General features: G+C 39.8%; 1 protein-coding gene across 16 annotated transcripts in view; it reads right to left on the bottom strand.

The window, feature by feature from the left end:
- Positions 1-3052: 3052 nt before the first annotated feature.
- The window catches only part of TFDP2 (transcription factor Dp-2), a 45646-nt gene continuing 35317 nt past the window's right edge, over positions 3053-13381 (bottom strand). For all 16 annotated transcript variants that reach the window (XM_068691481.1, XM_068691470.1, XM_068691476.1 and 13 more), the window contains 3 exons: positions 11597-11763; positions 4870-4975; positions 3053-4030 (listed from right to left, as the gene is read on the bottom strand). In XM_068691481.1, the coding sequence (XP_068547582.1) occupies positions 3847-4030; positions 4870-4975; positions 11597-11763 (457 nt within the window). In that variant the 3' untranslated portion in view covers positions 3053-3846. The remainder of the gene's footprint in view (positions 4031-4869; positions 4976-11596; positions 11764-13381) is intronic.

Consider the following 13381-nt stretch of genomic DNA (forward strand, 5'->3'; position numbering starts at 1 on the left):
TTAGGAGTATTTGGAAACTGTAGTTTAAAAAACAGACATAAACTAAAGCCTTAACCAAAATGGAAATATCTAAAGTGTGGTGTGCGCTAGTTACATTAAGTTAGTTAAAACCAAGCCTTCAGTTGAACTGATGTTATTTGCTTTAGCCTTTCCTTATAGGCATGTTAGATCAGATGTGATCCCAATCCGTGTAGGTGGATTGTTGCCATTAATTCCAGTGCTGAATTGAGAAGACAATGGCCCAGTTCAATATAAATTTAAAAACCTAAATCCACAAACATTTTATCAGTTCTCCATGTAATGAAAAATGCTGTCTCCCACTCAACTTTTTTCACCCAGTTTGTGATGCTAGCAAGTTTAAGTCAAATTTAGATTTGTCAAGCACCATAAAATAAGTCCAGAAATGAAGCTGTTTACTTCAGGATATAGACTAGCATTTACAAACAGCATTATACTGCTTGCCTGCTGAGTGTCTAACCAAGAACTGGCATTGCAGGAGGCAGACGATGTCACTTACACAGAATGTATAAGAGAACTCAAATGCTGACTGCCTTATGTGAGGTGCCACCTGTGCCAGTTGCAGCATGTTTTCTAGCAATGAATATATGGCCAGTGGAGGATGGTGGTAACTCAATACAACATGGGAAAACCCATCTTTCTACTGACCACGTTATTCTGGAAAATACCTACTGCTGCCTTTCAGAGGAAAATTGCATGTTGAAGCAGCTAAGCACGGCTACTGCCATGAGCTTAGCAGGAGCAGTGCGGTTGGTTAATATTCTTAATCTCCTTGTTGCTCATTAATTGCTCAGAGCTCAGTTCAGATGAACATCTGTATTGAGGGAGGTCCTGCATTTACCTGTTTGTTGCTTTTCTTGTTTTTTGAAATATGCCAATTAAGTTCAACAAGAATGAGGGAAAGGCTTGCCTGAGGTCATACACGAGTGACTAGAGCTGGAAAAGGCCCAGAGCTCTCCCAGTTCCCAGACCTTTGTACAAACACAAGACCACAGTGCTGTAGTTGAACTTCATCCTCAACTGTAACTTGGCACAAAGAATCCTAAGGAAAGAATTTCCTTTTGAAGTCTCTTATGTGTGTTCTAACTTGTTTTGTCCTTTGTGTTCAACTAGTTCAGAAAAGTAACTTCGAAAATCTGGGTTCAACTGTCTAAATAAATGTTATGTGCTCCTAGATTAAAAGAGAAAAAAAGAAGTTGATAGCTTTGTTTGCCAGAAAGCAAGTAGCTGTGCAGTCTGCTGCTCTGAAAGACAGAGACATCAACAGGAGGAAGGTATTACTGAAGATCTTCCTCCTGCAAAGCAGAAAGCACAATGACTACTGATAAAATGCATTCTGTTTCTGGGCAAAAAGCCTTTTTTTTACCTACATCGTATAGTTCAAAACTTCTCTTCTTCAGCAATTATTTAGTGTGTTGATGGTGTGTTTTGTTTTCTGAAGATCTTAAGTGGGAAATGTGACGAAAGTGTGGGGTTACTTTTGCCTATAATGTAATAGGGGGTGAGCAATAATTACTTTGGAAAATGCTCCCCTCTTTAGTGTGCCTTAGGATGTCCTGTGTATATTGGGTATCTTTCATCTGTCCTCTCCAATGAAAGCTGACAGGACAATTTCCACCCCTCCCCCCCCCCCCCAAAAAAAAAAAAAGTATTTTAAAGAATAAAAGCAGTAATCTTTTTAAATGAAATGCCATTAATGAAACTAGTAATTCCCTAATGACACACCTGGAGTTTCTGTTCCCTTCTCTCCCTCCTCTTATTTCACAAGTTTGTCAAGTACATTGACTCTCTCAGAATATTATTTTGCATTAGTAAAACTTTAATTCATCTAGAGGTAGTGCTACAGATTTGGTTGAAGTGAGGTGGTGTAAATCCCCCAGTCTGCTGCTGCCCAGCACAGCACAGCCTAACAGTCCCCCCTAGATGGGGAATAACATGGCAGGCCTTGCTTCTTTTTTTTATTTGTGCATCTGCAAAACTTTGTGTAAGCTAGATCGCTCTACTTGCTTGAAGAAGAGCTATGCCTTAAAAATGGTGATGCCCTAACTCTGCATGAGCTGCAGGAGTTTGAATTATCTGAAAGCGTCTATGTGGATGCCTTAATTTGTAACGCAGACCTGCACATGTACTTGTGTGCTCTGCACGGTTTTGCGGTCCTGTGTGTCATGTGCTAACAGCTGCAGGACAGCCAGGCAGCTCTTTAGCTGAAGCCTCAGTTCCTCTTCCTACCTTAGTGCTTTTGTATCATGTTGGCTTGAGTGCCAATGTGTCTGTGAGGGGTCAGGTGGATGTACCCCACACTGGGCTGGAGCAATGGTCAGAGCAGCCAAGGGGTGCACTTTGGTGACCTTGCTCAAGCAAATGCCGTTTTCTGAGCTGCCTGATCTCTGACTAGATAGCAGAGCCAGTGTCATTGAGCTCTGACAGCTAATATAAGGGTCAACTGCTTACACACAGTATAAAAAACTAAAAGGAGTAACACTATTTTTATCTGGTTTTACTTCATAAAAGTAGTTCTCTTCAAGACTAGTTAAAATACTGGATATTAGGACACCGTGAGAACTCTGAATGACAGCAAAACACGCTGTGGATGTAGAGTGTTTTTAAAGGTTTTTGTGATTGGATGTGATGTTAAATACAGAACGTGGAGCCACCTGTTCTAATTTAACACTTCAAATGGATTCACTTTGTGTAACTTCAGCCACAAAGTACTTTAAGTAGTTGTTCAATATTGATATTTTTCAAAGGCGTGTTAAGGTGCTTTCAGTGGAAGTTAATTAAAAGCAAATTAGTCTGTCATAATCCAAGCTGACTACAATGCAAAACATTGAATTACGTGCTGTCAAAATTTTCATTTTTCTTCCTCATTCTGAACTTTTTGTTACGTGACAGCCCACCTTGAATTTGAAAGTACTGCCTGAGATCCTTAACATAGAGACCTCTTTTTTTCCTTTGTTAATATATGTGCTATAAAATCAGATGGATTATAAAGTTAGAACAGTAAAGGACAAGCTATATGGGATGCATTACAATCTAGAAATAAAACTTTTCCACTTTTTTTCATTGAAAAAAGCTGGTGCAGAGAATACTGCTATTTTAATCCTGACTGCTTAATAATGGCAAATAATCATCACTTATTGATAATAAATTAGGTCTGCAGTATAAATGAACATATGTACCTTTGAAAAGAGACTTACTAATGTTACTTGAAGAGCATCTAAAATGAATTTAAACTATTTCAAGATTCATTTAATCACCTGCAATTTATATTACTTTAAGAATCTTCTATACAGCAAGTTGAACAGAAAAAAGCAAACATTCTAACAGCCCCTTCTCCCTACAACAATTTTCATACAAGAGTTTTAAATAGCTATTTTGGCGTGTTTGTGTGCGTGCTCTCTCTCTTCCCCTTCTTTTTTCTTTAAAGGTAGCACAGCCAATGTGAGGAACAATGTGAGACAATGTGAGGAACGGCATGTGTTGTCTTCCCCTTATCTTTACCAGATGGAGAGGAAAGAGACTTGAGACAGAAAGTCCCAAATTGAAAAATATGATCTTGATGTTTTCTTTACCAGATCTCCAGGGACTTTGTTCTTTTCCTTGGTTATAGTTGATTAAAAAACCCACTTTGCTCTGTGTCTGCATGTCGCTTTGTTCAGCTACAAAAAGTTTTCAATTTTAGCTTTGGGTGAATTTGTTTTGAAGCTTCCGTTTTGCTTCACTGAACATAGTGCAAACCAAGGCAAGAGACTTAAGTAAAATCCAAACAGGAGCTCCCATTAAGAATACATATGAGCAGCATTTTGTGTATTCCACTTTCTACTGTCTTTATTCTGGGGAAGAAGAGTCGTCATCTTCATCCTCTTCATCCTCATCATTGAACGAGCATGGAGTTTCTCCCCGTGACTCAGAGTAGCGTGATGCTGCGCTGCTGGACTGCTGACTGCTCGGGGCAAGAAGCTGCCCAGTTGCTAAGGCCACTTCAGCATCCAGACACAACCCTGGATTCTCACTAGCAAAACAACAGAAATGTTGGAGTTTAGAGGATTTCTCATAAAGCTTTAAACTTTCTTTTTCACCCCAGCTTTTCCTTTAGGGAAAGAAATTATAACAAGAAAGAAACATCCAGAAGCTTTACATCAAACAAAGCCAATAGGAAAATTGTTAAAATATTGGAAAGCGGCATAAAATAGTATCATTTGGCTTTTTTTTTCTTAACCAACTAATGGTAGAATTGCTTGATTTGAAGAAAGCTTAATGAGTAAATCTGTAAGTTTTGTCAGTACACAGACATGTACACAAAGTGAGTTGGAGCTATTAAATGCCATGAAGAATGTGTTCCAGAATAATCCTTTCCTCCATTGTTTAAGGTACAGGCAACCTCCAAGCAAACTGTGATTAATTTTTTTTTTTTTTTTAATTATGTTTAGACTCTGTGGATTAAACTTCTTCCATGAGAACTTAAGCAATAGTGCATTTGGACAGCAAACATTCTATTATATTCTTCAGAAGTATTATCAGGCTTTTTTCCACATGTAATTACCTACGTGTCGTCCATGTCCAGACAGGAATTTATGGTTAATCAGAAAAACTGTTTTTATAAGGGCTTGGAAGTGATTCTGTTCCTCTGGAACATAGATATAAAATAACTAGTGTGTTGGGAATTGAAAGCACGGAGAGTTAACCTTTCCAATATAATTAGCAAGCAAGGAAAAGTAAGAGACTTTCACAATCAAAAATTAAGCTGAACACAAAACTTCTCACTTCCTGATGTAAACGGTACAAAATAGTGAGGTTACTGAAAGTACAAGTGTCTTTCACTAGCCTTAAATGAAAAATGTTCTTATTTACCTTGATTTAGAATCAGAAGTGCCTCCTGCTACCTCTAAATGTGAAATCGCTTGTGCTGAATTTGAAAGTAATCCTTGGTTCATCCATGAAAATCCAGCAGACATATCTAGAAGAAAGCATAGCTGTATTCATTATAGCTACTTAAAATTTGTCTTCCCTTCATAGTATTATACTTTGCATTGTTTGCAGTTGGGATTATTGGCTTAGTTTAGAAGAGAAGGTACCAGTAGCACAGGTTGTTTTTATACTGTAGACGTGTCCTGTTTGATGGCGGTGAAATAGCTGCTCCCTGGTGCCTGCGGGTGCGCGCAAACCTTGCAACTCCTTTGCACTCAGAACTGGGGCTGTGTGTGTGAAAATTCTCACTCTGAGGAGACCACACACTGCAGGTGACCCTAGCTCATAGCTGCTGCAGTAGCAAGAGTGTGAAATGAGGTTTTGGAGTCCTTTACGGCAATTAGTTACTGACTGAATCTATGAAGCGTCCCAACAGCTGCAAATGTCTTTGCTGTTGGGTTTAGTGACGGCATGGCTGGAGCCGTGGTCATCAGGAGTGCAGCTTACAGCAGTGAAGCCACCAGGGCACCCTGTGTTTCAGCTGTGTGTGTGTTTGCCCAAAGACAGCTCAGTCTGGGTGGGCTGGCTGTAGCGCAGCCTCCTAATCCACTCCTACACTGACCAGAATTGCAGAATAACAGAATTGAAGGGGTTGGAAGGGACCTCAAAAGATTGGGTCCAACACCCCTGCCAAAGCAGGTTCCCTACAGCAGGCGTCCGGATGGGCCTTGAACATCTCCAGAGAAGGAGACTCCACAACCTCCCTGCTGTCCCAGTGCTCCGTCACCCTCACCATGAAGAAGTTCTTTCACATGTTGGCGCAGAGCTTCCTGTGCTCCATCTTATGGCCATTGCCCCTTGTCCTGTCCCCACAAACCACTGAGAAGAGGTTGGCCAAATCCCTCCGTCCCCCACACCTCAGGTATTTATACACGCTGATGAGATCCCCTCTCAGTCTTCTCCAGGCTGAACAGACCCAGGTCGCTCAATCTTTCCACACAGGGAAGCTTCTCCAGGCCCCGTATCACCTTTGTGGCCCTCTGCTGGACTCTTTCCAGGAGATCCCTGTCTTTCTTGTACCGGGGAGCCCAGAACTGGACACAGTACTCCAGGTGAGCTGACCAGGGCAGAGTAGAGGGGGGGGGGATCACCTCCCTTGACCTGCTGACCACATTGGCCCTCTTGGCCACGAGGGCACGCTGCTGGCTCATGGCCAACCTGTCACTTTCTGCACTGCATGTGTGATGTGCAAGTTGCACAGGGAGAGGAAATTCTGGGAATAAAGTAAGGCTGAAGTCCTTGAGTTAATTTGTAAGAAGTGCTGTGAGCGACATAATTGGGTTCCTTATGACCCTTACGGTACTTGTTTCCAAATGCCCTAACAAGCAGTGGCTGTCAGCTGGTTCCAGTGGTGCACGTTTCTGCCAGGAGAATCAGAAAAACACGTCCTTCAGCCAAACTACATTTACATTGCTGTTGTTTTTCCTTTGTTTCCTAGATAAATTGTTTCTGTAGACCTACCCAAATTCCATCGCAACACAAAGTTAAGATCAAAATAAAGTTATCAGGACTGTCTAGTTCTTCTTCATGGTGCTTGATTGTAAGCTCAGCCGGCTGCACTGAACCAGCAGCTAACAATCCCTACTGTTCTGGTATGTGCTTAACCAAACCTCTGTGCTGTAGGACACAATGGCAGCAAAGCAGGAGTGTACTATTATGGTATTTAGAATTGTTTTATTACAGATAAAAGGAATAACTAAATGTGTTTGTTTTCTCATTTGCCTTACTGTGTTCGTCTTAGGCTTTGGTCCTGAGATGTGACAGAGCCCTGCTCCGCACAGGGGCGGTTTGAAGCAGGTTGGCTGTTCCCCCTGCAGCCACACGAACTGGCCCCCATCCCTGGGGAGCCACGGACTCCCTTGTTTTATGCTGTGCAGACTCGAAGTAAGGTATTTTAAACAGCATTACAAAGCAAAGGAGAGATAGCTTGACAGTCTAGCAGAGGGTCTTTGGAGCAAGACAGAAAACACCAGTAAGTGGTGGCATTAGGGTGAGCTGTTAGGCCTGAATAGATGAGAATGGTTGATTATGGACACAGCTGGATGAGCTTCATTAAGAGTGACCTAAATGCAGGCTTAGTTTTACACGGAACATGTTCTGACAATCTCCTCCTGTGTTTGCAGGAGGTGGCCAAAACATTTGGAATGACAGCATTTTATTTAGACTAATAAAGTGGATTAGAGAGGTATCACAGAGTTGTTTCCTCTTCTTTTGAAGGGGGTGTACCTGTGTGTACATGCTTAATATTCCAGAAGAGTAACAAGTCACTGCTAGTTACCTTGCATTCTATTAACATTTTGGGATAATTGCTAGCTTTTCCTTTTGAAGAGCAGGGTGGAGGAAAGTATGGATTTCACACAATAAGGCAGAAAGAAGGTTCATGGATGATATATATGTATACCCCTGCCTTGTACTTTTATTGCCTCGTGTTTCTGATTCTTTTTTCCAGTTGGGAAAAAGAGAAGTGTGTAAGAGGCTATTCCCTGTCAGGAGGGGACTGCCAAAATACGAGTATGCCTGTGATTACAAGTCTTACTATATCTAGTAGCATGGTTAAATTCTTAATAGCTTCATGTATGAACCAGGGAAATTAGCTTGGAAGAGCTGTCCCAAGGCACTTACTTGCAGGAGATACACGTATACCTAGTAGAAATCAATACTACACAGGAGAAGGCTCTGAAGAAACACTGTCAGCACCTTTTAGCAGGTAATGCACAAGTAGGAAGTGCTGTGTAGGATTGTTGGTGGTAGCTGAACAAGCTCATTCATTTAATGGGCACTCTCATCGCTTCCATTCCATCTCCAGCTCACTTTCCTTATTATGCCTGCTGATTGCAAAACACTTCATGCAGGGGAACATAAAGAAGTGTTTTAAAACAGAGGTCCTAAATTGCACCGCTTTCTCTGCCTGCTGCCTTTCCAGCACTACACAAGTGGGATGCTGTTACCACAAGTATTAGTGCCTCAATTTTTATTTCCTGATGTCATCTGTAGTCTCATTTGTAAGAGTGAGGACTCAGTGACAAAAGACAGGACTTGGTTTTGCACTGCCTGTAGTGTGTGTGGCTTAAACAGCACAGGAAGTTACTTTGGATATACTTCTACAAGAGTTTATGCTTGCCTCAAGCAGTGACGTGTATCTGTTCATCCACCACTCTCATTTCGTTCTTTACACTTGGACTGTTCTGGTCCAAACCCTCAGGTAGCTAGTTCTATGTGCTAAGTTGTCAGAAATTCCTCCACCAAATAACAACCTTGCAGTTTAGTACCCTGAATTAGCTCATGAAGAGATCAGAGGAAAGTAATTCAGTCAGAATAAAGAAACGGGCAGGAATGTATAATTAGGATTGAGACCCTGCGACGCCATCTTAAACTGCTGAAAGTGTCGTGTTAAAAATTACCTCTCTCTTTCCCTAGAAAGAAGCCAGCAAGTACTGTGGCTGTAAGGTGTTCTGTTGCATGGCTACCACTTGTCCCGGATTACCTGTGTAGCTAAAGCAACACTGCAGTGTTAACTTCTTCCAGAAATTATGCTTGAAGTGCTCTATCCCCTACTTTTGCTCCCTTCTAGGAAACAAGTAAAAGTAAGGTCCAATCACCTTTGCATCACTGGCAAACAACAGAGTAACAGAAAAATGTGTTATAAAGATGGTTTAAGATGTATGGATTATCTTTCTCTATGGTGTTAACAGGCCTCAGCTTCTGCTGATTTCTATGGCAGACACCTGAGGATAAACTGATGTAGTTCTTAAAATATGTATTTAAAAAAACAAACCTTTTTTTGGTTAAAAAAAATAATCATGAAATCTATGGAAAACCTAGGAAACCACTTGCTACTTTTTAGCAAGTCAAGACACTTAAAGGCTACACTATTTAACCCTGAAAAGAAAATACACTACTAAGATTTCGATGCATGGGATATCAGTCCAGCAGTTCCGAGCTGATTATCTGGATATTTAATGCAACAAGAAGGTGAGAAGTTACTTTATTTTTTTAACACTAAGATGGGTCAATTGTTGTTGATTTAACATTTCTTGTATTGAACTGTTTGAGACTTGGTTTTTCTGACTTACTGACATACCTACTGGGACGCGTTAGAGCAGGACAGCAGCAGTTTAGTTCATGGAGTCATCTACTGTAGGAAAACTTGAATCTTGACTAATAAATGTACTCAGTGAATACGTAAGAGACCATGGTTTGCTTTTCTTGTTTAGTAGTAGTTGAAAGTGATGTACACAAGTGTGCCATCATGAGAGCTTTGGAAGTAAGCATGAATCCTAGAAACCAGTGGTTACCCTTGCATTTCACCTCTCCTGCAGTGGAAGAAAAAATGTCTAAAGCTTGGTGAGGTTAAAAGGGGAAATTAAGCTTAACTGAAGATATGCAATCAGGCAAATGTTCTTTTTTCAAGCATTGTGCAAAACTTTTAAATGTTTCCCTTATTTGTCGGCTACATTAGAAACCTTTACTATGCAATTCATACCATGAACTGTAGATTTACGTTGTGTAATTAAGGTACAAGCAACAGATGGAAGAAAGAAATAGACATATTCTTTGAAAGAAATATACATATCCTAGTAACAACACTTCTAGACTAATTCTTTCAGAGGTTGAAGCAGCTGAATGTAAACCATGTCTAAAAAGTACATTACCTGCCTCAATGCTTTTTAAGTAAAAATACAGATCAACTAAAATTCTAGATAGGTTTCTGGCTGCTGATCTGCTACTAGGGAAACAGCCCTCGTCACAACTTCCTTTAAGAATATGCAATCTTAAAATCTGTTTCTGCCATTTAGTTTCTTTGAAACAAACTCTTGTTTTTTCCTTGCACAGGGACACTGTGGCTGTTTGCCTTCAATGCTTTCAGTTAAAAAATCCCACACCAGTCCATTGGTGTGATTGAATTTTTTTCAAAACAAAACTAAGATGACCCACTAATCACTCATTTAGACATGTGGTTTTATTGTTTAATCTCTAAAGCTGTTTTTATACAGTAAAGAGTGCAATGAAACATCTCTTGCAAATTTAAAGTAACCCTATTCTCTGAAGATAAATTAATGCAGTATTAAAATTAAACAGAAAAATTTATTTTGCTTTTCAGTACATGGGAGCAATTAAGAAAGTCAAAGACTTTAACACTGTTAAAAGATGTGGTTCTGTTTCTTTTCTCTACTTTGACATTGGTGGTAATTCATGTGATAAATCACTTTTAGTTGAATGAACTTGCAAGGAGCAAGGCAAGACTAGAACAATGGGACCAGAATAAAAAAGTTTTGATTACTATAAGCACATTTGAGGTAGTTTGAAATGTTAAGCACTGTAAAATGTACTATTTTTAGTGAATTCAACTGCATTTTAATTTATATACACCTATTTTTTGACATACCTCATATTTAAGGAACTTTCATTCATAATTCAGTAATATCAAGAATACGAAAATGCATGTTTAGCTTCCTTGTTTAAGTTCAGTCACTCTTAAATTACACACCAATTTTACTACAAAGCCTGCATGTAAAAGATCTTGACATGAACATTAAATGTTGCCAAGAGAAGGAAACTAACTTTAGTGAAGTTTAAGAAAGATGTGTGAAAGACAGTTTTATACAACTGACATTTAAACAGGACCAAAACCTTGTTGGTAGAGAAGTCAGGACAGAAGCTTTATTTCACCCCTTTCCTCAAAAATGACAGTCTGTATACAGTAATTCGTTGAGTAACATTTGCTTTACAGATGAAGTGCCTCCAGAAACATGAAGCAAATGTTGGGCTAAGTTTAAAATTTAGGTACAGCAAGAAGAATGCCATCTGACAATAGCTAAAGGAAGTGATTACAAATTTAAGTAGCTCCAGTGATGCAGCACTGAAGGAGATGTGGATTGGAGTCTGTGTAATGTATGACCTGATCCAGCTTTATTACTAAGGGAGACAAAAACCGCTGCATGAGGCACCTAACTGGATTCTCCTCTTCCCTTGCAGGTGCTCGGTCCTCAGGTGGCATGTGCTGTCTACATGTGTTATCTGAGTTAAGTGGGAGTGTAGAAATGACTGGCCCTGACAGTAGCACAGACCAACCTCCAGTCCACGCATTTAAGAACGTGCAGCACAGCACGCTGAGCACATTGACATGGACAGAGATAGGGAGAATTCTTAGCAGCTTGCCTAACTCGAAGTGTAAATGCAGTTGGTTCACATACAGACTATACTCAACCATTACAAGATGCTCTTTTTCTTCCCTTTCCTATCCTTCTTCATCTTGGGAAGAGGTCCTTTCTTCCAGGTTGCTCTTCCGCACATGCACAGTTATTCAAAAATAATGTTGACCCATGGAAGAGTTGTGTTCTTGCTGCCACTTTAGTTAGTTAAAAAATAATTTCTTCATAAGGTAGTTCACTTGGAAATTTGCTGTTACGAATTGTTACCAGTGTGAACTAAGTTTACAGGACAAGTACAATAAACTTTCCAAACATAGCCGTAAAACAACTGTTTCCCTCAGGCTTACATCTAACGTCAAATGTCACACATCTATGCAGGTTAACAGCATTAAATTTGCGTCAGTTAACTAACATTAGGAATCTGATCAGGAACTATTTAAAAGTGACAGCTAACTTACCTGTGATGTAGCCTTCTAAAGCTTTTGGCACCAGTGACTTTGCAGTTCTTAGGTCTTCAGCTGAGCATTTGCCTGCCTCAAGTCCAAAGGACATTCCCATTCTCTTCAGCACCTCACTGTCATCATGAATCTCAAAAGTGTTATCAAAATTAAAGAGGTATTCAAATCTGCACGTAAAAAGCCAAAGTGAGATGGTTTAGCAAAGAAGCATAGCTTTGCTTTTTTTGCCCTTTTTTGGGGGTGGGGTGGGGTGGGTTTGTTCTGAGTGAGGTAAATGGCGAGTCTTCATTATCCGTAAAGGGTCCTTACAAAAAAGTGCTGCAAGTGATTTTTCTCTTCTGCTTCTGTGACTGGCATGCCTACAAGGTTTAAAATGGTGCTTTGCCAATTAAAATGACTTTACCATTACAGAAAAAAAGGCTAAAATTTTCTACCTTGTTAAACAGATTCAAAGGGGATTAGGCTGGTCTTAATAAACATGAACCTTCGTTTGTACTAAATCCAGTACTTGTAAAGGTCACCTGCAGCCCTGCCACTTAAGTATTTTGTTTTTACTTCTTTTATATTTAACTTTCTGTTCTAATCTGCAATGCTCCTCCTGTGAACTGACCTATTTACCTCGGTGTAACTTTGCTTTTTGGATGCATTTGGATGAAGCTAGCAGAGCGGGCTGTTTGAGGTCTTGTATATTCAAAGCCTAACGGCTCTGCTACAGGATTCTCAAAATGTTTTTCATTGCATATACAAGCAGAAATAGTAACGTAAACTTAAGAGAGCGTTAACAATAGCAGGGGCATCTAGACTAGCCTTATACTATAATCACAGGCTATTAAAAGATGGACAGCACTGGCGCAATGATTACAATAGAAGGCTTGTTCCCAGTAACTCATTTTTTGCTGCCAAGTCTTCACCTCTGGAAAAAACAATCTATCCATAAGATATGAGCTTTAAAAGATAACTCCACTGGTGGGTCAGTCATTCACCCAGGCTCTTTTGTAATCTATGGATTTTCTTGATTGTACTTTGTGCCTTAAACAATCAAACAAACAAACCTGATCCAGTAAGTCTGGAAAAGTCTTTTGTGCCTACACACAGAAATTGCACCTATAAATGTATAAATGTATAAATGTATAAATGTATAAATGTATGTGCTTTGTTCTAGGTGTAGCTGTCCTAGTTACAGACGTCACTTCTTTTGTGACTCATGGTATTACTTGAATAACCTGCATTTGCTTATGCAGCTGTACTTATTTAAGCAGAACCACATCAAAAGGGAAAACAAGATGTGTCACTATACCTTTAATTGGTACAGTTATTTTCCTGCTGTCTGGACTGCTGCAGCTGAAGTCATGCAGCTATGTTTAAACAAATGGGATGGGAGACCAGTGTCATAGTGAACTGGCAGGCTGTATACTAACTAATAACTGAATTCAGCTTTTATGGCCCAGTACTAAGTATTTATTAATAGCTCTGCATTTTTCCTCCCATGTGTTGTAGCCAAATACTGGCTATGAGGAAGGAGCGGAATGCAACACACTCACAGTATCATTTCTAGCATCCTGCAGCCTCTGATGCAAGAGATCTCTGCACATATTCTGCCTTTGCCATAAATAGATATTTGACAATTTTCTTTCAGTGACTTAATGTGAACCCCTTTTGAACTTACATAAACATCTGGCATATACGTCATCAAATGCTACGATCTGCACAGACAGACTGTTACAAAAACACATTCTTTTTGTCTAAAACGTGTCACCTGGTAACTTCTCTTAATGGCTCCTAATT

Source organism: Anas acuta, chromosome 9, assembly GCF_963932015.1.
Source record: "Anas acuta chromosome 9, bAnaAcu1.1, whole genome shotgun sequence".
NCBI classification, from domain to species: domain Eukaryota; kingdom Metazoa; phylum Chordata; class Aves; order Anseriformes; family Anatidae; genus Anas; species Anas acuta.